This window comes from Vanellus vanellus, assembly GCF_965231255.1.
Source record: "Vanellus vanellus genome assembly, chromosome: 6".
NCBI lineage: Eukaryota > Metazoa > Chordata > Aves > Charadriiformes > Charadriidae > Vanellus > Vanellus vanellus.
This window is the reverse complement of record NC_138911.1, coordinates 59,560,467-59,586,973: the sequence shown is the minus strand read 5'-3', so window position 1 is coordinate 59,586,973 and position 26,507 is coordinate 59,560,467. Positions and strand designations below refer to the sequence as shown.

Here is a 26,507-nt window from a genome sequence, read left to right as displayed (position 1 = left end):
TGTGCCCATAAACACAAGGCAAATCCTGTGTGGCCCGGACTGGTATGTTGTGTCAGTGCTTTAGTGAACAGGCAAAATGCTTTGCTTGCTTGAGGTCTGGTGGTGGCTGCTTGGAAGTGTTTATTAGTGCTTGTAAGGAACTAAGGAAGTGCTAGCTTTGAAGAAGATCAACAGACGCTGTTTGCTGTTGACACAGCAGTAATACAAAAAAAGACAACTCCCTTGCTACAGGGTGTAGGAGACTTTGCGATTTGGGGTCGGTTGGTCAGTCCATCTGCAGAAATTGCGTGGACATAACTAAAATGAACAAATTGGCATTAGGGCTCTTTGCCAGAGACTACCAAACTGTGAAATAGGTTTGTGTTCAGTTTTATTCTTCTGGAAAAGAATGGGGTTTTGATCTTGCCACAGGTCTGAGGATATTTAATAAGTGTGTTGTTTCAGATTTGGAGTAAGGAAGGTATGTACCACCAACCTGTAACGGATGATAGTAGCCTCAACTAACAGTTAATAAGCATGTAAGTTCTTGAAAGTATGGCGTTTAGTGTAGTTCCTCTAGACTCCTTACTGGGTCTACTAAACTGCCTTAGGCACATGCCTGTCAGATATCTCTTGCACTTGTTTCAGCTTTGACAAAGAGTAATCTCTGATGTGATAACAAATGCGTAGAAGGATCTTATTTCTATCCAGCTTTATTTGAAACCTGAGACGTTAGCAGGGTTTGGGAATGTATGCAGAGAATACATTTTGCTCTTACACACTTATGATACATGTGGACTGATTGTAGGATCTGAACAGATGCCACTTTTCAGAGGAAGAATAATCCACTGTGATTTTAGGATATGTGACTATTCTGTGTCTTAGTTGCTATCTATTTTTAGTACTTCAGGTGGAATGTAGTGGGTGAGATGTGCCAGCAAGAGGACACTTTCACTTGTTTGCTTTTAGAAAATAATGGTGGTAGGAATAGTAATGCGTAGGGGGGATAGCCATATCATCTGAGGGTCTCTGTCTGCTGCAGTATCCGAGCAGGAAGAGCAAGGTGGGATTTGGCCACAATCTGCAGCATTATGGAATTCCAGATACAGTTGAATCTGAAAAGAGATTTTGGAAATAGATTGGCAGGTCGTCTGGATTGTCTGTAGTTAAAGGATACAGATTTGACTGTATCATAATTGAAATGCTAGCTAGTCACTAGTGTTTATTCAGTGGAGTACTGTCAAGGGATTGACACCATAATAACCTTTTCTTTAAGAGGAAGAATAATCTGTGTAGTTACAGGATGCTTTTGTGCCACTGGATACTTTTATACTGTATGAAAGGTTTTTACTGAATTAACTGTTTCAGCAGGAAGTTACAATTTTAATGTAAGTAGTTTACTTGCTACAAAAGAAGGAAGGCTGAAATTACTCTGAAGGTTTTTTTGGCAGTTATCCTTGAAATGTGCAAAAGTATTTGTTTCATAATAGTGTTAAGATTGCTACTTATAACATAAATGCAGATATGATTGCTAAGAAATAGTATGCACTTCATTAGTGTTCATGATGCATGCTATAGAAATGTAAATAAAAGGACTTCACAGCAGTGCAAATCTTCATAGCTTGTGCTTTCTCAAAGGGAATTGTTGACATCACCCTTGCTACAGGTTTTATAGGAGCTATTTTTTCTATAACCTCTTTTATTAGCAAGTAAAATCTGTTAGCCTGCTTTTCTCCTTAATAATTTTTTAATCTTCTAGAGAATCCAAAGATTTCCCCAGAAAGGTATGATTTTATTTTTTTTTTTAATAACAGGCTGTGACATTAGAAGATGCCAAGATTTGTCAAGGCAAATGTACAGTGGCTGTGTTCTTCAGCTAAAAAAGTACATAATCCTCTTCACTTAAACATAGTTTAATGCAGTGGATGGGCTTATTGATAACCATCTGGGACTTCCTAGAGTCTGATGCAGTGTTTTTCAGAGGTGGATGCTGTTGTGATGTAGAGGTAGAACATGAGGCTGTGCAGCCTCTTCCCACAGATGCAGTGTGGAGAGTAGGCTGCACCTGGCAGCCTTAATAGAAAAGCAACAGCCATGTTAGTCCGGTAGAAATCTCTGCCAGTATTCAAGTTGGTTTTTTGTTTTACACTTTTTAATCAAGCTGTCCCATACTTATTGTGCATTTCTTCAGAAATTCATGGATTTACCTTTATAAATGGTAAAGACTTTCACAAAGTCCGAGTGTTTGTCCAGCTTGCTTACCAGCACCAATGTCTTGTGATCTTAAGGTTGTAGGTCAAATTAGGAACAAGATTCAATACTTTTCTTAGGGTATGTGCACTTGACATTAAATGTTTACAGATGTCCTTTTTATTGTATTTACCTTGCATGCCTTCATTTTAAACCAAGTGGTAGGCTAGGCTTCTGCATTCAGGGTTAGCACTGAGTTGAAGGCTGGCAGAAGGAGGACAATAAGGTATTTTTAAATTCAGGTGCTTACTAGCTGGAAAAAATAGAAGTGAGTCCAAGGGGTTCATTCTCTTTTCAAACACATTGTGTGCTCTAAAGGACTTCTTATAGCTTAAAGTTGGCTGCTAGTCATGTGGAACTACATCTTCTTACCTGCTTCTGATCAGTGATTTACAGCCTCCAGTGTGTGCCATTAATTGTTCTCACTGAGTTATTTTTAATGTAACTTGGGTACTCGTGTGCTAAATTGTGAAGACGCTTTCTGAGATCATGTATTTGGAAACCCAAGACAGTACAGAAGTGCAGCAGTATTCTGTTTATAGAACTGGGTCAGTGAGCGTACCTAGAATCTGACCTACAATAGGACACTCTTTGCAGGTGCCGTTCAAGGTTTCCTATTCTGTAGAGGCTTGTATGTAGATTCAAATATAGTATGAAGAAAAGAGTGATGGATAGGATTGGCGTTTCAGCTACAGTCCCAAATATGTCAAGGAAACAGAAAAAGCTACTTTCTTTCTTTCTTTCGTGGTGTCAGAGATGAATGTATTGGAATAAAATTCCTGAGCTTAAAGGATAATTTTAATTAAAAGGAAGGCCAGTCATACAAAAGAGAAAGATTACAAATTTTCATATGTATGGGAATGTGACTTATAGTGGAAATAGCCTCACAGAGAAAGAGAAATTAACATCTTGGCTTAAAAAAAAAAAAAAAAAGTATTGTTAAAAGTATTGTTCTTCCAGACTTGGAGATTTCTGACTGTAAACCATGATATCAGTATATTCAAACTATGGTGTTTCTTATCCCAGTCCTTTTACAAATACCTTTCTAAGCCTATGAAAGACATCTGTGGGTGATTCATCCTCGCCATTTCTGACTAGCGTGTGTCGTTGAGCTGCCTTGTTAGGAAAGGGTGCAGTTAATGTAGTGTTTGACATATGACTCGCGTCCCACAGCAGACTGTTTTTCATCTCTTGCCTTTGTTGGTGATTTTCTTCTTATGCTTGGAAGGCTTGTGATCTTTTGAGGATTGTTTGAGAAGGCAGTTTTCCACATTATGAAGATTAGCAGTTAAAGCAGCTCGTAGTATTTCAAGATGGTGCGTTCTGTGATGTAATGAGATGTGTTCTTGGCCTAAGCAGGGAATTAATGACTCGTAATTTGCAGCTAATATAAAATGAAACAAGTGCATGCCAGATGTAGGATGCTGAGCTTTGCTGTAATTAAGGAGGAACTAAGAGTGAAATTAGGGTTAAAAGCCCTGAATAGACTGATTATTGTTACAGAACAGAAAACGGATAGGTACATGTTAGAGACACAAAAAGCTCAAATCACTGTGTACTATATCTGCAGTGCTTATAGGTGACAGGGACTACAGGTATGTCTTGGGCCAGTCTTGTAGTAGCTTTTACTGTTAGGAAGATTATTTACTTTGTCTTGTATGCAGCTGCATTATTCTGTAATGTTCAGCTATCCTGCCTGCTACCTGTATATTTAGAGAAAAAGGTTAAGGGAGGCTTGATTTGTCACAGTGATTTACAGTCTCTTTTTTTTTTATTATTATTAATTGTATTTTAAAACAGTAATGATCAGACACTAGGTGCACTAAAAAATTATCTTCCAAGCTTCTAATAGTTGAACTGTGACTATTAAATAATTAAAATATCAATACAGAGAAAGAGAGTTCTTAGAGATATAATAAGGAAATAAAAAATCAACTCAAAAAATTGGAACTGTTTATTTATTTGTCTTTAGGACCCCTGCTAATCTTTAGTCAAGGGAAAAAAAAATCATGTGAATTTCTTAGAAAAATGTTCTTCCTTGGTAAGTTTTCCTATGCAAAGAAGTATTCATATGGTTATATGTTATGGTTCAAGAATTCTTTGAGGTGATCTGCAGGGAAATGATGTTTGTGTTGTTTTTTTTTTTAAGTAGCTGAGTAGGAAAAGCTATTTATGTTTAAGAGATCCTTAAATACGAGTTGAAGAGCTTAAGTAGCTAGTTCTGAAGTCTGTATGTCCATAGGAGAATTTAGACACAAATTGTGATGTCAGCATTACTAGCACAACTGGTTTGAAAGTTTTATGGATAACAAAATACTTAAACTGATTAAAGATACAGCCACTTAAGTCGTTTGTATATGATGAGATTATCCCAGTGGTTACATGACTGAAAGACAGTAGGCTTGGCTCTGTTTTCTTTGGTTCAGATTCTTGCTATTCTCAATCCCTTTGTTTGACTGGACTTTGTGTTTTAAAACTCTGCAAAAACCTCTTTAGTAGGTCTCATTGTTGGGCTTTTTGTCTTCATCTGTCCAAGTTCATAATTTTTGTGTGTTTGAGGCAAATTGCTTGATTTTTTAAATTATTTTTAAAGTGTTGGAAAGTGTTAAAGTGACTTTTGTACCTTAGCATATTTACTATGTTGTAGTAAGTAAACCAGGAAGGTAATACTCAAGATTTACACAGGCACATATTTAATGTGATATGTAAGTTGCTTAAGCCAGCTACCTCATCTGTAACTCTGGCTGCATTGCGTGTTTTATTCCCTCATCCAAAATTCTGTTTTCCAACTAAACCTCTGTACATCTTAATTTTTTGTTTTGATTTCACTTGTACACTGAATTAAAAACTAGTATTTGAATCTAGAATTCCTGTCCTAGAACAGGTAAAATTTGCAGTGCAGTGGACTGTGTACAGAATAAAACTGTCAGGAGCTGTAGGGAAGAAATAGAGGAAGAAAGAATTAACACTTTTGAAAAGTGACAGTAGAAAGGCATAGTAGGTTTTGTCTCTTTTCCTCTGTATACATGCGAGTCTACTTCCTGCATACAGACTTAACTACGTTGCTTCCTGTATGGGGTTTGCTGCCTTAGGGCGCGCAAAACTAATTGTATGATTATGAATTCAAATATGGTCTTGTTTGATGAATAGGTAATGCCCTTTTGTAAAATATATTTTTTTAAAAAAATCATAGAAATAGCACCATACCTCCACACTAATCTTAAAAGATAATAGATATTTATTTATTAATCTTATTCCTTCAAAGAACCAGATAGGATAGCGTGATAAATTACGTTTGTTATCCTCTGGTTTTCTAAACAATTCTCTGAACAACATTGTCCAAATGTAGTGTTTTACACAGTGATCATTTAAACAGAGACCCTATGAAACCTACGTAGAAAGATTTATTCCTTTTCTGTCAGTGGGAGAGATTAGAGTTCTAACAATTCTCACTAGAGGAGACTTGAGAATCCCTCTCCCTGGCTGTGTGGACCTTCAAATCAATCTGCGTCTTTCTGTAGCTTTTGACTTTACACCAGCTCCAGTACAGTTGCTTGTACTGATAGCTCTGAGGCAGTGAAAGCTTATAGCTACGTTTATAGAATCATAGAATTGTCTAGATTGGAAGGGACCTTTAAGATCATTGAGTTCAACCATCAACCTAATGCTGCCAAAACCACCACTAAACCATTAGAATGAGGTGTCTTAAAAATCTGGCACACTGGATTGAGACAAGAAGCATATATTTGTAAAACAGGTCTACTGTTGTGATGGGCTTTAAGTGTGTTTTGCCCCATTGGGTTTAAACCTGCTTTTCCTTTCCTCAAAAGCTTCTGTGCTGGCTTAGCCTTCGTTAGTTGCAACTTCAGTATATTCAGAACTGTGTGCGATTCTATGATCTTTCTTCCTTATAGTAACAAATTAGTGTCCATTTCACACCCTAGATGTAATTGTGTGCAGAGATTTGTCTTCTGGCTAGATTTCATGTTGAATAGGTACTTCTTTTATTCTTTTTGCATGAAGGCATGACTATTGCAAGGCTGAATGTATTTTTAAGTACTACTTTCTTCGGTTTGTGTATTCTTTTTATAATGGTGAACAGCTGTTAATTTACCTGTATTCATCACCTAGAATTCATTTAACTTCTACAATGGTGGTTAAAATGTGCGTTTTTTTTAAACGTCTATACATGCATTACATGCAGACACCTACCTTCTATCTTTGGTATCAAATGACTACAAAATATTGAAGCATGCAGAAGGATTGCTACCACAGTACATGTAAGATAGACAAATGATCACATACTTATTTTGGAATGTTGTAGAAAAACTGTAGCTATTTACAAATCATATTTCTCAGAATTTCTCTAATGCAAAATGGAAGTCCCTATTCATTAGATGTGCTCTGCTGTTTTAATTTCTGTATGATCAAAGCTGCAGTTCTTTGTATCCAGGATGGAGATTGTTAATTGAAGGTGTGAAAACATGCTGATGATAATTAAGGCTGAGTTGTATACTAAAGCTAGCATAATCTGTAACAATTTCTTATATGACTGTGCATGTTAAACATTTATTTATAAATTTGGCTTACATTAAACTGTAGTTCATTTTTATACACAATTTTAGAGAGTATGTGCTTTTAAAAGTGTCATTTAAGCATGCTGGGTAATAGTTCTCAAGTTATAAATGACAAATGTTTAAATATCATTCTGCTCATCAGGTTTTGGTGAGTTAATTTCTAATGCCATGCTAGATTAGATGTTTTATACAGATGTATACACTCTGTATTACATATATTTGTGATATGAAGTTCTTGTATTAAACTGTGATAGAACCAAATTCAGTTTCCCCGAATTGTGTTTTAAGACAATATATTATTACAAAATAAACCAGTGTAGTGTACAGCTCCTTTGTGACAAATGGGTATGCCTGGTAGGTATCACATTGTAGGAGGTCGCAACAGAGAGGGTAATTTGAGTGTATATACACAGAAAGAGCAACCTCTTTTTTTTTTTTTTTTTTTTTTTTTTTTAATGTGATATAAGAGCACATACTTTGGCTATCGTATTAACTCTGAAAATAGAAGCTGGAAAACTTGAAATGCTGTTCAAATCCAGGACTTAAAGCATTGTAAAAGTTGTGCAAAAATATAATTGCATGCTGAATATACATTTCAAATTTGTATGTTTTAATGACTTCTTAAAGGAAAGCTTTGTTCAGTTATAGAGAATTGCTTTTTTCATTTTTTACTTCTGGGTTAACTAGTGTGCTCTTCCATTTCAGAATGTATGAAAACATGTCCACAATGGTGTATTTAAAGGAAGAGAAGTTGGAGAAGCTCACTCAAGATGAAATCATTGCCAAAACTAAGCAAGTGATTAATGGACTAGAGGCACTGAAGAATGAACACAATTCAATTTTACAGAGCTTACTTGAAACGCTGAAATGTTTGAAGAAAGATGATGAAACTAATCTGGTTGAAGAAAAATCAAACATGATTCGGAAGTCACTGGAAATGCTGGAGCTTGGCCTTAGTGAAGCACAGGTAAAATTCCAGTAGAAAGAAAGCCTTTCGGACTTGGAATGAATTTTTAGTGTAAAAGAAATACATGAAAGATCATTATTTGACCTGTTATTGGAAATTTTGAAGTAAACAGAGATCAGTTTTGAAGGACTTACATTTGCCTTACTCTGAATATTAGCAATGTGCTGGGACATTTAGGTTGTTGTATGTTAAGGAAGAAAACTGCTGTACTTAATAGAGGTAGATATTGGCTGTCTTGCTGTGTTACAGAAATAATTATTTTTAGAGCACTGAAGTTCATAACTGAGCTCCTCTTTACTTCAGTGAGACAGTTGCTCTTTTCTGTTTCAACTTTTCCACAGCATTAGGCAGATAATGTTTGAGCAGCTTAAGAAATGAGTATTGGTTCATTTTAACCCTAAACTATTGCATAGGGAGGTCTCACAAATAAAGGAATTTGCTCCAACCTTTGAGCTCTGCTGTAACCTTAAATTCATATTTTTATTTCCTTCCCTGAGGAAGGGAATAAACCCTCCCTGGTTTAACCCCAGCTGGCAGCTAGGACCACACAACTGCTTGTGCAGTTCTTCACCTTCCCCCCTCCCCCAGAAGGGTAGGGAGAAGAGGGAGAAAAGGAGGTGAAAGGGAAAAAAAACCCCACCTCGTGGGTTGAGATAAAGACAGGTAATAGAACAATAACAGAAAAAGGAAAATAACAGTAGTAGTAGTAATAATAATAACAATGGTAAAAAATATATGAGATAAAGTAATACATCACAAGTTGCTCTCACCACTCAGTGAATTGGTTGCCCAGCCCAACCTGAGAAGTGATCATGGATCCCTGCCTCCCAACCAGCCCCAATTTGTATAGTGAGCATGACATGTATGATATGGAATACTCCTTTGACTGTTCCATTGTTCTGTCTATGCTCCTTCTCAGCTTTTATGGGAAGCTGAAAAAAGCCCTTGAATAGTTTAAACATCACCCAGCAACATCTAAACCAGTATGGATTATTGACATTCCTTTCATACCTAGTCTGAAACATAGCATCCGGTAGAAAGAAAATTAACTCTCTTCCAGCTGAAACCAGAACACCTTGATTTTGAGATTCTTTATAGTAGCTCACAATACTCCTGGAGCTTAAGAATCTCTAATGTTTATTAAACATTTTACTAAACCAAAATTGAATCTAAAAACATTTTAAAGGTTAAGAATCAAGTACAGAATCTGAACAACTTTCACTGATGTGTTAAAGAGAGGACTCTGAACTGATTTCTGTGAACTGTCTTAGTTGGTGAAGGTATCGTCTGCAGAAGATGAGTGTGAAGATGCATGTTTAGTCAAGATGTTGGGACTATATTTACAGTCCAGATTTAGGGTATTTTGTACTAGGTCAAAAACCTGAGACGATGTGATGCAACACAGTCATCAGTACAAAATGGCAGAGTGTTTGCAAATGAGTTGAAAATGCCAATGACTTAATTTTGTATTAATAGGCTTTGTATCGGTTGACTTAACTTTATATTAATCGGCTTTATACTGGTCTATAACTGTGATCAGCCTTCTCATCTGGATCGAGCTATTATTATTTAGTGATCTGGAAGTTGTGTGCATTGGATCACGGTAAATTGAGGCCTGAGAGAGTGAATAAATACAGGTTACCAGAAATGGGAATGTAGAACATTACAGTAGAGACTGTCAGGCTTTAATATATTGTACAAGCTTTGATCCCTTGTATTGGAAGAAAATACTAGAAGATACATGGAATAAAATTGCAGTCATTACGTTATCTTTAGCTGGTGTTTGTAGAAGATCTGTGAGTGAATGAGTAGCTTCTCTTTCCTAACTTTGAGGTGGTATTGGGACTCCAGAAAGCTTGGCTCTATTGGGATTCAGCAGCCTCAGTTGCAGATGTTATTGCCGCCTTTGTCCCACATGGTGTGTTGTGAACTGTGGTGGCAAGGAGCCAAGAATACTGCATTTACTGCCTTTGTTAGGAAAGCAGTTACACTTCAGACCACTACTCTCAGACCTGATAAGCCTACTCTCCCTGCATGTTTTGGGTTGCAACAATGTACTTTTTTTTTAATTTAAATAAAGTATTTAAATTAAGATGCGGAATTATTTTATAGGTGTTTTGTGACATGGATGTAGGTCTGATAACATGTGTTAATTCCATGAAAATGAAACTGACTTTGCTGAAGAAGTAATCAAACCTTTGTTTCAGTTAGTTCTAGAGGGTAAGATTACAAAGGATTTTAGTTTGCTGTAGCTTGTAGAACGTTGTTCGAGTATGTTGACCGTATTATCCCAGCTTTCCTAAATATACTTTCTTATGTTACAAATGCCACTGTTTGAATAGGCCAAGTAATTTAAATTGTTAACAATTTTGAATATGGAAATAGGTAGGTGCTGAAGTCTGGAGATTTGGACTGGTATTAAGAAATTACACCTGGAGTTTTATCTTGCCTTTATAGGAAAAAGTAGTTTCTAAAGGCTTGATATATTTATTTTTTTTTTTTGAAACCTGAAATACCAGCTAAGCATGCCATCTGTTTCACATTAAATATTTAGTTTAAAAACACTTCAAAGTAACTTTGTTTTAAAGAAACATGAATTGAGGAGGTGAAATACTAATAACTTGGTCATTTCAAACTCTTCTAAAAGAAGATTTTTATTATCACCAGTTGCCCATTCTTACAAGGTGTGCTTTCTGGGATTGCTATCAGCTGTTCTACATGTATCAGTGGGAGATTACATAAACAGTGAAGGGAGAGTATCTTCTGTATGTAGTGGCTGGCTTTCACTTAGCAAGCTCCTTTTTAATTTAACTTTGCTTAGCAAAGAAAAAATAAGGATCAAAGTAGGCTGCTTTTATGGCTGTTCTTTTTTTTGTCCTGTGTTCAAATACATGACTGTCTGCACACTCAAGTTTGATATATATATCAATGTGCTTATATAAATTTGTGTTGTTGTGCATTTAGATCTCAGTAGTATAATTGTCCGTTCAAAAATATTATCATTATGCTGAGGTGTTCATCCTTATGAACTGTAAGCATGTATATGAATCCTTTTCTGTCTGAAAGCTCTTAAATTAGAACTCTGTATTAGTTCTTAGGTTATTTTTGTGATCCTTCAAGTTAAAAGTATTACTGCTTCATTTCATGTTAGTGGAACAGAGATTTCCATTTTCAGTAATCTAAATCCTAGTTCAAATTTTTCATATAAAAGTTATGTGTAATCTTCAGGGATTTCTAAAACAAGTTGTCAGAAGTCAAAGTCCTGGAAAACAATCATTAGTAAAGAGTTCCTTTAGATTAATTCTGGCTGAACAAATGGTATAAAACTTCAGAGGAGAAGTGAGAGCCAGATATATAAAGAAGAGACATCTGAATGTTTAACAGATTTCACAGCTGACATAGGTTTTAAATAAGAAAAGGCTTTTATGTTAAATACAGAACTGCATTCTAGAGGAAGTATGTTATGTGACACCTTCTGGTTTTTAGGTAATGATGGCCTTGTCAAATCACTTAAATGCAGTGGAATCAGAGAAGCAGAAATTGCGTGCTCAGGTTCGCCGGCTATGCCAGGAAAATCAGTGGCTACGGGACGAACTAGCCAATACACAACAGAAACTACAGAAAAGTGAGCAATCTGTGGCTCAACTGGAGGAAGAGAAGAAACACCTAGAATTCATGAATCAGTTGAAAAAATATGATGATGATATTTCACCATCAGTAAGTAGCTGTATAGTAAAAAGCATCTTACATTTATGTGTTGTAATCTCCCTTGTTACCAAGAAATGACAGATATAAGCTTTTTATTTGTCTCTAACATAAACTTGTCATTAAAATGCTCACCTTGTACCACTGTCACATAGCTTGCAGAAATATTCTGAGAGTTCATTTCATTCTTATTTTAAGATAGTAAATGTTTTACTGTCTGTAGGTAATAAAATACATATCAGGGTCAAAATCCGTAAATACTTATTTAGTATCATATTAGCTTAAAAAAGTAGGGAGAACTGAACTTCAAGCCAAAAATTTCCTGCTGTAAATTCAACAGTTAAAATAAGTGGGAAATGTAAACTATTAGAGATTCTAAATACATAGGGGACTTGATTTATTTTGACTGCAAGAAATTTAATTTTTGTGTAGTGAAATTAGTGTGTAGCTTTTAGATCTGTTGAGAATTTACACTAGGATGGGATGTTATTGAATGCCCTTTCATGACCTTCTGCCAGACATTGTGAGCATCTGCACGTTTTCAGTCATGTTTAGCTAGCCCATTGTGTTACATATTCTTAGATTCAGAGAAAAAATGGATAAAATTTTAATTTACAGAAGTAACTTATCACTTAAAATGACTTCTGAATTATCTGCCCTTCTTATTATCCTTTTGTTTGTTTGTTTGTTTTTTTCTTAAGTTAAATGGCACTGTAGAGAAATACCTCATTTTGTGTGTTCAGACCTTCTCAGTGAGGTCTTGGAAAGAACTGTTTTTCATAACCAATTAATTCGGCAACATAATGGTTGATAATGTATGCATGTTAATCATGCTTAACCAACAGCTTGACTAAATCCTTTTTAACATATTGTGAGTAGTCAGAGTTGTTTTGGTCAGTTGCACACTGTGTTTTTCAGTGCTATTTCATGAGTTTGTCTTTGTAGCTGAATACTGCCTGTGAAGCCTGTTTAGAAAAGAGGCAGGAGGAGGGAATATTGGGATTTTGAGCTAACTGTTGAATTGTAATCTGCAGATGGCCTTGGCAAATAGGGTCATAGTAAGCAAAGCATCTTTATAGTTTAACTAACCATATGGACAGTCTCTGTTGTTAGCCTTTGAAAACAGTCAATTGTATATACTCAGTATGAGGTTGGAATCAGCACACTTAGAACTGTGGACTTCCCATCTGAGATCTAGTCCCATCAATCTGCTGGTTTTGCACTTTGCCACCATTCGACTTGAATGCTAGCAGCAGTTGCCTTTTTCTCATCTGTGGAAAAAGGTGTTGGATGGAGAGCCCAAAAAAAAAGAATGTGTTCTGCTCCTGGGTTTTCTCCTTTCTGAGATTAACATTTCTGAGAACTTCAACTATTTATATTGTGTAAACTTGACGTTTAAGAAACAGGATTGAGGGATGATCTGTTTCTTTATTTTACACAATTGTGGGATCTGGAATGATCTTTGGATGTTTAAAATCAATATACACTGATGGATTGTGCAGAAATTAATATGGTTTCAGATGGAGACTATTGGAGGTGAACTTCCTTCCGAGTGGGGTGTTTTTGTTTGTTTGTTTTTGCTTTTGAACCTTACAGATCACAGAATGGTAGGGGTTGGAAGGGACCTTTGGAGATCATCTAGTCCACCCCCCCCGCCAAAGCAGGTTCACCTACAGCAGGTTGGACAGGAATGCATGCAGGCGGGTTCTGAGTATCTCCAGAGAAGGAGACTCCACAGCCTCTCTGGGCAGCCTGTTCCAGTGCTCTGCAACCCTCAAAGTAAAGAAGTTTTTCCTCACCTTGAGATGGAATTTCCCGTGTTCCAGTTTGTGCCCATTGCCTTTTGTCCTGTTGCTGGGCACCACTGAAAAGAATCTGGCCCCATCCTCTTGACGACCCCTTTAGATATTTATAAGCATTGATGAGATCCCCTCTCAGTCTTCCCTTCTCCAGGCTAAACAGACGCAGGTCTCTCAGCCTTTCCTCATAAGAGAGGTGCTCCATTCCCTTATCATCTTTGTAGCCCTCCGCTGGACTCTCTCCAGTAGTTTCCTGTCTTGGACTGGGGAGCCCAGAACTGGACACAGTACTCCAGATGTTGCCTCACCAGGGCAGAGGAGAGGGGGAGGATAACCTCCCTCGACCTGCTGGCCACATTCTTTATAATGGACTTCAGAATACCATTGGCCTTCTTGGCCACCAGAGCACATTGCTTGCTCATGATCAACTTGTTGTCCACCAGGCATTGCAGGTCCCTCTCTGCAGAGCTGCTTTCCAGCAGGTCAACCCGTAACCTGTACCAGTACATGGCGTTATTCTTACCTAGGTGCAGGACCCTACACTTGCCCTTGTTGAACCTCATTAGGTTCCTCTCTGCCCAACTCTTTAGCCTGTCCAGGTCTCACTGAATGGTGGCACAGCCTACCGGTGTGTCAGCCACCCCTCCCAGTTTTGTGTCATCAGCAAACTTGCTGAGGGTATGCTCTGTCCCCTCATCCAGGTAATTGATTTATATGTTGAACAAGACTGGACCCAGTATTGACCCCTGGGGAACGCTGCTAGTTACAGGCCTCCAACTAGAGCCTGAGCTGCTGATCACAACCCTCTGAGCCCTGCCATTCTGCCAGTTCTTGATCCGCCTCATTGTCCACTCATCTAACCCAGGCTTCCTAAGCTTACCTATGAGGGTGTTATGGGAGACAGTGTCAAAAGCCTTGCTGAAGTAGAGGTAGTCTCATAGAGTCTACCTTGTAAGCAGATCACAATTGCAAAATATATTATTTGTGCAGAAGTTGAGTACTCAGAAATTGAGATGACAGAATTAAAGTTGCTGGTGCAACTTTATTCTCCTTCAGGAGGTGAGTCTCCGTATTTGTCTCCCTTGCTCATCTGTAACTGCTTTTATGCCTAAAAAAGTGGAGCGGACAATTCTGTATTCAGTAGCACTCACTCCTTACTGGGCACTTTCATTAGGCATAATGTGTCTGTAGGAATAGCAAATGTGTTCTTCTGTGCTTAAATTGAGACTGAAATCTAGGAGACCTCATTTCTATTCCTGGCTCTCCTGAAGGTGTCCTGTATTGTTTCAGGACAGAGTATGTAAATACTTGAACAGAAGACCTTCGTTAAACTTCTATGAGAAATATTATTCTTGGCAATTCTTAAGTTCTCGATGTGGGGTTTTCCTTTAATGTTGCTGATTAAATGGACTGTCCTTTTATGCCTTAGATTTAAGTGTAACAATTTGGGTTTGGGGTTGTTCTATAGGAGGATAAAGATACAGATTCCACCAAAGAACCTTTGGATGACTTATTTCCCAATGATGAAGATGACCAAGGACAAGGAAGTAAGTACACTTCAGATAACAATGTTAGAATATAACATATACAATGCAGAATATAAAGATGCTCTTTACAAAAATGAATCCATGTTTGGGGTCCTCTGGGATACAGCGGAGTGGTGAATGCCTCTGCTAGAATAAGGAAACCAGTCATTGGTACGTTCTGTACGTTAATATGTATAGAACTGGGGCATAGTTTTATAGAGAGCATTTACTAGCTGTGTAAAGTTCTTGGGACTGACTTCAGTACAAAATTGGTCCCACAGTCTTTCATGTGGGCCTCAGAAAGGAAAAAGTTTATTCCAAGTGACTGAGGCAGATTCTGAAACGTTGAAGCTTTTTGATGGTCTGCCTGGATGGTGAATTCTGTTAATGACCTTTTTCATGATCTGATTTAACATTTTGGGGCAGGTTTCAGTACGAAGTCTTTCTGCTATAATCTTTTGTCCTTTCCTGATACTGTCTTCCTTAGTTTTACTACTCATTCTTGAAATATTGTCTTGAGGTCAGAAGGACTGATGAATATGCAGTGATGTTTGACGTAGGGTATGATAGTGGGGTTGAAAGAAGACATTAATAGGTAAGGCCTGCTTAGTGAAATGTGGTTTTTTCATATGGGTGTAAAGTTGATATTATATAATGTATTGATATTGTAGTGTACATTCAGTGGGCTCATAATACAATGGTTCTTAGTGGGGAAATGACTTCAGAAGAAATGTCTGAAGGGTCCCACCTTTGTAATCAGCAGAGTTTCAAATTTTCTTCATGGGAACGTACAGAAGATACACTGCATGGTTGGTAATTTGGTAATGCTGTCTGTAGCTGTCAATGGAAAGGAAGACTCGAAGAGTTTAGAATAGGTTAGTGTTGACTATGCTGAGCTCATCTTTCCTTCCTTTGTAGTAGGAAAATTGAATGGCAAAGCTGTCTATATACCTGCATAGTCCATCTACCTTATTTTGCATTACAGAAGACAAAGTTGACATTTCAGTAATTTCCTTGATGTCCAGGAAAAACACTGAAATGCTTCAGTGCTTTGGTAGGCAATGATTGTGGATGTAGGCTTGGGATTGTATGATTCTGCTGACATAAAAAGGTTCCCACTTGCTGTTTTGCTTAATAGAAAGGAGAGAAGAAAGTCAGGCTCACAGCAGGAGCCCTTATCTTGTGTGTTGTCTAGAATTTAATGAAAATGAGTTAGAGGTAGTTTTCTCAATCTTCCCAGAAATCTCCGAGGTGAAGAGGAAAAGGGTAGTATATTTGGGGGGGGAGTGAGAGGGTGGTGGTTGCAACAACCAAAGATTAGGAGCTACTGGAAAATAAGCTGCTACCCGTGAGAGTTAGAAAGTAAAACCTAAAGACTAACGCTGACTTTGACTCATTGCCTTTTCTCTTGCAACTGTTGTTAGTGGCATCCAAGGAGTTTTAATCTTTTATGTGCCAACCTTAAGTATTCCCTGGTATAGCAAACAAAGGGAAACAAAAAAAATTTTGTATGTTTAGAGAAGGAGAATAAAGGAAAAAGGACAAATCATTTGACCTTTTCTGCAGGTATTTGGCTTGTCTGTGTTAATGTTCCTTTCCACAGGGAAACGTGAGTATTTGTAAGTGCAAAACTATGATACAATCTTGAGGATTGTTAATCATTTGCTGAGCTGAAATAGTTTCCTGCTTTCTTCATTGGTTTATTACATTTGGCCATTTGAGCTAATAGAAGTGTAAATTAAAACAGTACTGGACAGAGCATGAAGCATAAAATGGTTATGTTTTCACTGTCACTGTTAAAGACAGCATGACTGCTGTGAAGTATGTTCTAATAGTAGTGCTTTGTATTGAAGAAATAAAATTCAGTGAGTCTCATTTTGTGTCATTGAGCAGTAATGCTAGATGCTTTAGTCTTTTAAACAACTTGAAATCTTTCGGGTTTCTTTCAGTTCAACAGCAGCATAGCAGTGCAGCAGCTGCTGCCCAACAAGGTGGCTATGAAATTCCAGCAAGATTAAGGACCCTTCATAATCTTGTTATTCAGTACGCTTCCCAAGGTAGATATGAGGTCGCTGTACCTCTCTGTAAACAAGCTCTTGAAGATCTGGAGAAGACTTCAGGTCATGATCATCCTGATGTTGCCACTATGTTGAACATACTTGCTTTGGTGTACAGGTTTGTATACTGACATAGATAAACACCAGTTAAATAGTTAATATTTGCCTACAACGTGTTAATGCTCAGACTAACATTTTTTGACTGTTGTATTATTTGCCGTTCCCTGTCCTGCAATATTTATATACTCCCTATACTTAAAAGTCAAACTAGTTGCTGAATTTTTGCTTGTGCCTTTGTTTTGGGAGTGAAGCTGGTTTTGATTTTTCTTTTTTTTTTTTTGTCTACTGAGGGGGTGTGTCTTGATAACCCTCTTGCAGATAATCTAGAGGTATAAATTGGACAGCAGTGTAGAAGTAGTACATGCTAGTCCTCAACCAGCAAACTACTTTACAGTTACAGGCTTCAGGTTTTTACTTCATGATTTGTGAATATATTCTCAATTACTCTTCTAGCATCTTTAGGCCAGTACTGAAGTCAGCTTCATTCTTGTCTGTCTTTTCTGAATCCCCAGTACTAATTATGACTCTTTAAAATTTAGAGACCAGAACAAATACAAAGATGCGGCAAATCTCCTGAATGATGCCTTGGCTATCCGTGAAAAGACTTTGGGCAAAGATCATCCAGCGGTTTGTATACATGCACTATCATATTCTTCGTTGTGTTTTTCATTGAATTTTTTTCAACTCATTCTAATATTAAACTCAACAGGAAAGTTTAAGACCTGGTTTATCTCTAAACAGTACAGGTAGGAGACCAAATGTAACATTCTTGTTTTCTTTTAAATATTTTAACACACCTTTTGAGCATTATATTCAGGGCTGTTTCACAAGAAATTACTCTCTCATACTTGATTTTGGATTGCATGGATTTTCTATGGGAAGTTAATTAGGGAAGAAAGATTTTAATTTACTTACTCAAATCACTTTATTAAATTCAGATTGAATGTGTACTTCTGATTTGGTTTACTGTTGCTTTTAAATGAAACATAAATCAAGCTTTTGTATTTAGTGTTTAAAATTAATGTGATATCTCACTTCATGTAGCCTGTGTGAAGCAGGGCAGCTCTGACTATAGATGTGAGAGGTAACTTTGTAAGAGAAGAACGTATGAAGAAAATGTATGCACTAAAGGGCATTTCCACAAATGAAGCAAAAGTATTTCATGATTTGGGGTTTTTTTCCTTTCCTCAGTTGTGTATGTATGCATTTGATAATTATTTCTTCATTTGCACATTTCAAGAGGTCTACCCAGTGCATGGAAAACTTGAAAACATCAATGCATTGCAGATGTGTTCATTTGTCAGATATTTGTATCGGCAAATTCCAGTGTAATTAATATTTCTGTACTGTTGACAGGTGGCAGCAACTCTAAACAATCTTGCAGTACTTTATGGTAAACGGGGAAAGTACAAAGAAGCTGAACCATTGTGTAAGCGAGCACTGGAAATCAGAGAAAAGGTATGAGTAAAAGAATACAGTACCTTTGACTGGATTTTTTTTTTTTTTTTTTTTTATTTTAAGGCAAGGAGCAAAGTTAAGCACTTCTACTTTTTTTTACATTTCAATTGGGTAGATCTGCCAGGTAAACCACAGATTTAGCAGTGCGCTAGTAGTCAGCAGTGTCTGAAATTCAAAACAGTAGTAAATTCCAGTAGTCCTGCGGAGCTGTTGGAGCACGCTGGGTATATTCTGAATCCTGTATTTTATAATTAATCTCCCTTGCCTTTTTATTTCCTCTTTGATAGTTAAGTAGCCTTTGATTTGACAACAGCACTGGAATTAAAAATGAAACATCACTAAAATTTTTAAGTTGATTATTCTGTGACCATGTGGATATTTATTCTAGTCCATGAGACTGAATACCCACATCCTCAGGCCTCTGTTTAATATGCTGCTTATAATGTTATTATACTACTTGCATTATTCCTGTTATGAATTATTCTGCAACATTCTCAGTTTGTAATATAATTGAGTAACCTTCATATCTTTCTAATGCAAATCTTGATTGATGAGGAATAACAGCTAATAGAGTATTTCTAAATGATGCATTTCTGAACCCTAATATGATGACTGGAGAATGTTTTAACACAAGGTATTTCATTTTTAGGTTCTGGGGAAAGATCACCCTGATGTTGCCAAACAATTAAATAACTTGGCTTTACTATGCCAGAACCAGGGTAAATATGAGGAGGTTGAATACTACTATCAGAGGGCACTGGAGATTTACCAAACTAAGCTGGGACCAGATGATCCAAATGTTGCAAAAACAAAGAATAACCTGGTAAGCCTTTTATAAAGTAAATCTAAGAAAAAGTAGAATTTTCTGATTAATTGAAATGCACCTTTATTCAGCGTGTATTATATTTATTATTTACCAAGCTAAATAAAACAGTGTGCTTGATATATCTTTTGGGGGGTATTTTGTTTTCAGGCATCCTGCTATCTAAAACAGGGCAAATTTAAGCAAGCGGAAACTTTATACAAAGAGATTCTTACTCGCGCTCATGAACGGGAATTTGGATCTGTGGATGGTAAGAAACTTAATCCCTAGATGTGAATGTGTGTTTCATTTTTGTAGTTATGAAATAAAATCTTCAGGAAGTTAATTGTATCCTGATTAACATTGTTGTCTGTTTGAGGTAGACTTAACAAATGAGATTATAGATGCATTGATGTACATTCATCATAAGAAAGCATTTAGATACAGCAGATTTGATGCAAAAGGAGAGTTTTTCTTGCATAAGGTAGACTCAGTAGGTTTATGTTTTATGGATCGTATTTGTGGCATAATATATCGTATGCCCAACCAAAACCAACTTTGGTATTTTCACAGAGGCAGAAAAATGTATGTCACTTTCCAGTCACAGGAAAAAGCCTGTGCATATTTTTAATGATATAATAAATACAATGTTAATGTAAGTCCTCCATTAATACATTTAAAGAATGGGGAAAATACCCTTAAATTGTGAATTACACTGTACGTTGAAGTCAAATCCATTTTATCAGCTATAGATCACAGTGAAGAATTTTCATTGTGTTCCATGACAGTAGCATATGCACCACTTGGTAGGTGTCAAAGTGGTTGTTACGATAAAAGAAATAAATGCGTGTTTTCTAGCACAGAACTAGGCACATGACAAATCAATGGCAGCATACACTGACTTCAAAGCATCTCAGAAGTACCTGTTTCTAAGTTCAGATAAGAAAAGAAGACAGAATTGTAAAACTGTAAAAGAAGTGCATGTTTTATTTGTCTGCTACTTGTAGTAGGGACAGTAAGGTGTTTTTTGTTCTGATAATAGCATAATTCTGTGGTTCGCAATTTCATTTCAGAAGAGTGAAAATCAAACAATGAATACATTGTAGTTTTTTACTTCCGTAATATGTTTTCTTCTGTTTCATCAGATGAAAATAAGCCTATTTGGATGCATGCAGAAGAGAGGGAAGAATGCAAAGTAAGGCTGTTGTCATAAATCTTTTTTTGAGCTTTTACTATTTAAGTTACAAATCAGTTATTTTTCTTCAATGTGGCTTTTGTTTTAGGGAAAGCAAAAAGATGGCACATCTTTTGGAGAATATGGTGGCTGGTACAAAGCTTGCAAAGTTGACAGGTGGGTAATTTCTTTACAGGACAAACAACATGGCAATACCCACTATCCAGAAATGTCAAATTAAAGCATGTTTAAAAATGAAACCAAACTAGCTGCTTGCTTAGGACTATAAAAACCATAGTGTTAAAAATTTAGGTTCCAAGTCTGGGTTTCAGGAACACAGTAGCACTCTTTCAAGTCCCAGGGCTGCTTTTACTTTAGGCTGGTTAGATCTAGTAAGTGACATAAAGATTCACCACTTGTGTTCTTGGCAGTCCTTCACATGGAAGCATAGATCACCTTTCTTTCTTTTTATACTGCTAGTTGGCATACGTGCTCTCCCAGCCCTAGCAAGACCTCTAGAGAGGGCCAGAAGCAAAAAGGAGACTGGGCAAATAACTGAGACTTGAGTTTTCTAGCTAGCACAAGAGACAAAGTTAAACAGCCACAATTCGGCATTATTGCATTTCTAAAGCTTGAAGAATTTAAGTTTTGTGAGTAATGAAAATGTGTACCTTAAAATGGGAGAAGAGAAACAAGAACTTCAGCTTGGATTATATTTGGTGAAATATTTGTTGTTTGCTTTAATTTTGTTCCTCGACTGCCTTTTTTTTTTTTTTAACGTGCAGGTGGTACAATGTAAGAAAAAACCTGCACCTAATGCTGATAATGTTCAGTGAGGGTTTTTCATTTCTTCAGTGTTTGAATTGTATTTAACAAGCAACAGAACCTTTGTACGGCTGAAATCTGCTCTTTTTTCTCCATCCTGAACTTTGGGTGCAATACAATTTGTTGGTTTGTGTTTCATGTACTAGTTCATTCTAATGCATGAGGAAATCTTTTCTCTGTTGTTACTGGAGCAAAACTTCAAGCAACAATACTGGGTGACTGAGCTAAATTTCATTGTGTCATTGAAACAAAAATGTCTTGTTGGAGTGTGAGACTTGTTAATGGAATGTGCGATATTTTTTTCCCTTTATTGTTCAAGCGTAGTTTGAATGCATAGGAGCTGCAAATTGGTACTAAGTAAAAGCTGATGAAAGGAACTGGTAATTTGTTTTGTGACTAACACATGCTACAGTAATGGTCACTGTATGCACGAGTAGGCATATTTTCTGGAAGCATCACAATTATTTGGTTGGACGCACTCCAATTGAGCTAAATTTTCACCTCGATGTATCTGAGACACACAAGGATATAGCACTCCAGTTTTCTCTTGAGTAGATCTAGCAGCTAGTTACTAAATTCCAGTTTCAGGTCTGTTGACTAATCAGCATGAGTCATTAATGCATATTGAAAGGGGTTAATAGGTTTTTCCATGTACATGAAGTATAGTATAGTATATTTCAAGAGATACTTACTGAATAATTACAAAAAATACGATAAGTACTATATTAATTTAAGCTTTTATTAGTTTGTGAATTGAGAAGAGTTTAATATGTGTGTGTATATACTTACACAATTTTTTTTTCTTTAAATAGTCCAACAGTAACAACTACCTTAAAGAACCTTGGGGCACTTTACAGACGACAGGGCAAATTTGAAGCTGCTGAAACATTAGAAGAGGCAGCAATGAGATCTCGTAAACAGGCAAGTATGAAAATTCACCTTAACGATATCTCTGCACTGTGGTCATGCAGATTTTCAACTTCAGTATCTATTGTACATGCAGAATATATAAATTTTTGGCTGTTCAGTGTCTGGTGCTTGGTGTTGCCCTCTAATTTCAGTCTGAACTGAAGATAAACTGATACTATCTTAATACTTGCAAACTGGTTGATCATTAGGGCAGCAGCACCATGTACCAGGGGCATGATTCGAATTTGGAATGAAATTATGTGGAAAATGGAAGAGCAGAAGACACAGTTGACCAGCAGTCCTCAATTGGCTACATGTCCTGGGAGAGAGACTGTAGCTAGGGGAAAATGGAGAGTTTCTGTTGATAATCTCCTTTGCCAGTAATGCTGTTCTACTTTTAATAAGGAGCTGTCAAATTTACAAATGTTCTGCTTCTGCATGTGACTGACTGCAACTGGCATAGACCTTCAGAAGACCATTATAAAATTTATTAGTTGCTGTTTTGGTTACTTTGCAAACTGATGGCACGGATATTACAGTTTAAGGGAGGACTGTTATTCTTTTAGTGTGGAGAAGTTATGTGCTCTTAAATCTGCTGTTCAAGTAACCCTTTCTCACAGTCTTAGAAAGTGGGAGAGAGTTTGGTTTTGGGATTGTAATGGCTTTTTGTTTTTCCTTTCCCTTTTGGATGATTTGATACAATGTCTTTTATAGAAGTGCCTAAGACTGCACAAGCAAACATGGCTTGTCAGTCAGTGTTAAATGGAAAGCAAAGTAAGGAAATGTAAGTGAATAGAAGAAAAACTTGGAAAGCTAACTTTACATTTGTTGTTGTGCAGTAGTAAATAAGATTTTTTCCAGAAGTAGTTTTTGTTGTTGGCTTTTTTTCCTTATATGTCCCTGTAAAATTCTAAACTCAAATTCTAAATTGAAGTAAACTGACTTAGGTGATGGATCATATCTTTATTGATTTGAAGTTGTGTTTCAAGGAATGATACTGCAGTATTTGATGTATATAGAAGCAGATCCCTGAAAAGGGAGAGAGCAAAAAAGTCCTGGCAAACCTCATGCTCTTCTAGTGAATTCAGCAATAGTTCCCTTTGACATAGATGGCATAAGTTCTTTCTTCCACAAAAAATGATGGCAAACACTCGCAAGTTTTCCAAATAAGTGGAATGAAACTGGTAAGAGGAAAATATGAATCTGGGAGAAAAGTTCTTCAGCAGGGAAGATTCAAGGGTGAGGGGGGGAAATAGCTGATACAGATACTTTCTTTTACTGATGATAATTTTCACATGCTTTTACTGAAGATTCATTTTTGGTGTGTCTCATTCAGATGTGATTTGAAGATAAGAAGTGAACGTGCACTGCATCTTAACATACTTGCTTTGGTTCTTAGTTTTACTGCTGCTATTACACGTGGTAACATTTTAGTGTAAACAGATACAGCCAGGACAAATTGGCATAATATAATAGTAATAGGAGGACTCAAAGAAAACTTCAGCTTGTAGTTACATGTTTTTCCTTTTTTATATATATATAAAAAAAAAAAAACCCAGAACACCAACTTTTCAAGCTCAATTTTTTACTGTGAAGCCTCAAATTGATTATTTTGGAATTAAGGATGGGAGGATCTTGCTATTGGAGAAGTCTCTTCTAGAGTCCCTGTTTAATTGCCCCACTTCTGGGTTGACAGTACCACTGGAAAAACTGTTTCTTGTCTTCATTTTCCATACAGCCTGCTGGAGGCTTGCTGCTGCTACTTTATTTTTATTAAGCATGCTTCAGATTTTCATTGGTGCATCTTATGCCACCTATAACATTATGCTATAATATATCACATTACACACAGCACTAAATTTGGACATGTAGGAAACAATGCTGTCGTACTAGCAGTGTTTAACACTACCTTTCTATTCTAGGTCATTAAAGTAAAGGAGGACAGACATTGTTAATGCATGTCCCCTTTTGAGCTAAAAGCAAAAAGGTACTTTTCTTCCCAGGGGTGGAAAAGCATCAGTCCTGCGCATCTCTGTTCTCCTTCATGCATTTTGTTTGCTTTAGCTGCTGGGATGTATACGCTAGATTTTTGAAGACCAGTGAAGTTCTTTGTCCTTCATCTTTCATGACAGAATCAAACAAACTGGGAAATTGCAGTTCCCTGTCCCTTCATTTTTATTTTTATTATTTTTTTTAACATGTGAGGTAAATGAGAGACAGTAGCTTTGGAATAGAGCTTAGAGATTATTTGTATGATATGTCACCTCCTCAGTGGTGAATGTAAATCACTTTATGCTTTTTGTGTTCTGGGCTGCTAAAGGGTTTGGTGCAAAAAGCTGTTTTGAGCCTATGCTTCTCTACTGGGTGAGAGCTGTAGCCACTTTTCTGCACCATACAGCTGTGTGGAAGTAGAAATACATGATCGTTGTAAGCTGGTTTCAAGCTTCCTTGTGTGTACAATTCCATTAGGGAGGGCTGTTCTGCTCTTCAGTTAGTGGAAAGCAGCTATACGGGAGCCAAGAACCTGATTTCTCCATGCCACTAAAACAACTTTCATTCTTATTCATGCACTTTACTTTTAAGTAGAATTTTGGCATGATTTTCACTTTCTGTATTGTGGGAGACTTTATGGTTTTGTCGCACGGATCCCCTGCTGCATTTGCTGCTTGCACAGTGAAAGATGCACGATATTTTCTTAGTTTTAAGGCATTCATCTGGGATCTCTTCCTGTCAGCAAATACTGTTCCTGATGTAGAGCAAGTTTATTATAAAGAAAACAGAACTGAAAATAAGCATGACTTGAGCTTTATTACTTTCTAGTTTCTGCGTTAAAGATTTTCCCTTTATTTTAGTGCAAGGTTTTCGTAGAAGATACTTTAGCGCTTTTAAGATATTTAAAGGATTATTTGGTAATTGATGGGCATTCTTTAACACAAAGTAAACATATTTTATTGACCATATATCTAGTCTGTTCTATTATAAGCTTATTTTCTCTTTGATCTCTTTCTGAAGGATAAATTATACTACTGTGCCAACTGTCATATGTCAGTATTTTTAAATAACACAACCTGTGTCTTAGGTATTTGATATTCAGACACCTGAAATGTTCTTTCCAAAGGTGGGTGAATACTGCACCATTTGATAGGTGGAAAGCTGAGAATTGCATTGACTATTCATGATCTGTAAATTGCTTAAATATTAAGCTGGTGGGCAAATGGCTTCAGGTAAGTGATGTGAACACCATAAGGCTTTGACAAGCGATAGGGAAGGAGGAAAAGAATGGCAGGTCACTGAATTCTCAAAATACTGGACTGTCTGTCCACTTCATGCGATGTTCATTCCTGCGATGTATAAAGGGCAACTCATCTTGACTGTGCTTTGAAGGCAGAATCAGGGTAATGGAGTTACGGGTTGGTTTGACTTCTTTCTTGATAAGGTTGTTGCGTGTAAGTTGTAGATTAATACAGCCCGTAATAAAATAAAGCCTTTTCCTATTTTACCTAAATCTCAGGGTCTTGACAATGTTCATAAACAGAGAGTTGCTGAAGTGCTGAATGACCCTGAGAGCATAGAAAAAAGGCGAAGCCGAGAAAGCCTCAATGTTGATGTGGTAAAGTACGAGAGTGGTCCTGATGGAGGCGAGGAAGTGAGTATGAGCGTAGAATGGAATGGGGTAAGTACAGTACACAGTTTAAGAAAATAGCCTAGATAAATTATCACCATAACAAATATGGTTGTCCATTCACAAGCCTATTGTGTTTTCAGTAGTTTCTTGGTTGATCTACTTTGTTTTGTAATTTTGCAGAATCAATTAAGAAATAAAGAGTAACATTTTTGTTTTCTATAACATCATGTTAAAAAATGTAATATTTTAAAATTTTAAAACATCCTTTCTGTTGTTGTCCTGAATGGTGAATTTTCTTCAAGAATCTCAAGCAGTTGTATTTAAGTTGTTTAATGCTGATTGAGTGTCCTGGTTTATGGTCTGGTGTACAATTGCTTGTCAGTGTTTTCTTTTTACTGGTAGATGTATTTTGGCAATTAACTTACTTTTTGCTTTTGTCCTTTTGATGCCATATTTACCTGTATTTTAAATGTTTCTTTAAAAATACTGCATCTGTTGGAATCACAAAGAACATTTGCTATGGAGATGTATCAAGTGTTAGCAGTTTTAGAGTAAACTGAACTGATCAGTCTAACACTAAAATAATTCCAATCTCCTCTTTACCCAACTTCTTACAGAAAAGAACATAACTTTTCAAGCTGCTATACAGTCCATTTTAAGAGGCAGTGCCATCACATAACAATGTGATAGTAACTTCACATTTCTTAAGTGAAATACTAATATCACTTTCCCATACTAGAATTTGACTGGAGTCAAGGCTTGTTCCTATTTGATCCCATATATTTGCTTCACTG

At 36.7% G+C, this 26,507-nt stretch overlaps 1 protein-coding gene across 3 annotated transcripts in view; it reads left to right on the top strand.

Annotated features, from left to right (window-relative positions):
• Positions 1-7,512: 7,512 nt before the first annotated feature.
• The window catches only part of KLC1 (kinesin light chain 1), a gene marked incomplete at its 5' end in the record, with an annotated part of 29,842 nt that continues 10,847 nt past the window's right edge, over positions 7,513-26,507 (top strand). For 2 of the 3 annotated variants that reach the window (XM_082485996.1, XM_082485994.1), the window contains 12 exons: positions 7,513-7,773; positions 11,260-11,490; positions 14,746-14,824; positions 16,753-16,978; positions 17,460-17,547; positions 18,277-18,378; positions 19,028-19,201; positions 19,352-19,451; positions 20,326-20,375; positions 20,464-20,531; positions 21,992-22,100; positions 25,600-25,761. In XM_082485996.1, coding sequence (XP_082342122.1) covers positions 7,513-7,773; positions 11,260-11,490; positions 14,746-14,824; positions 16,753-16,978; positions 17,460-17,547; positions 18,277-18,378; positions 19,028-19,201; positions 19,352-19,451; positions 20,326-20,375; positions 20,464-20,531; positions 21,992-22,100; positions 25,600-25,761 — 1,650 coding nt within the window. The remainder of the gene's footprint in view (positions 7,774-11,259; positions 11,491-14,745; positions 14,825-16,752; positions 16,979-17,459; positions 17,548-18,276; positions 18,379-19,027; positions 19,202-19,351; positions 19,452-20,325; positions 20,376-20,463; positions 20,532-21,991; positions 22,101-25,599; positions 25,762-26,507) is intronic. The other variant, XM_082485995.1, reaches the window with a different exon arrangement.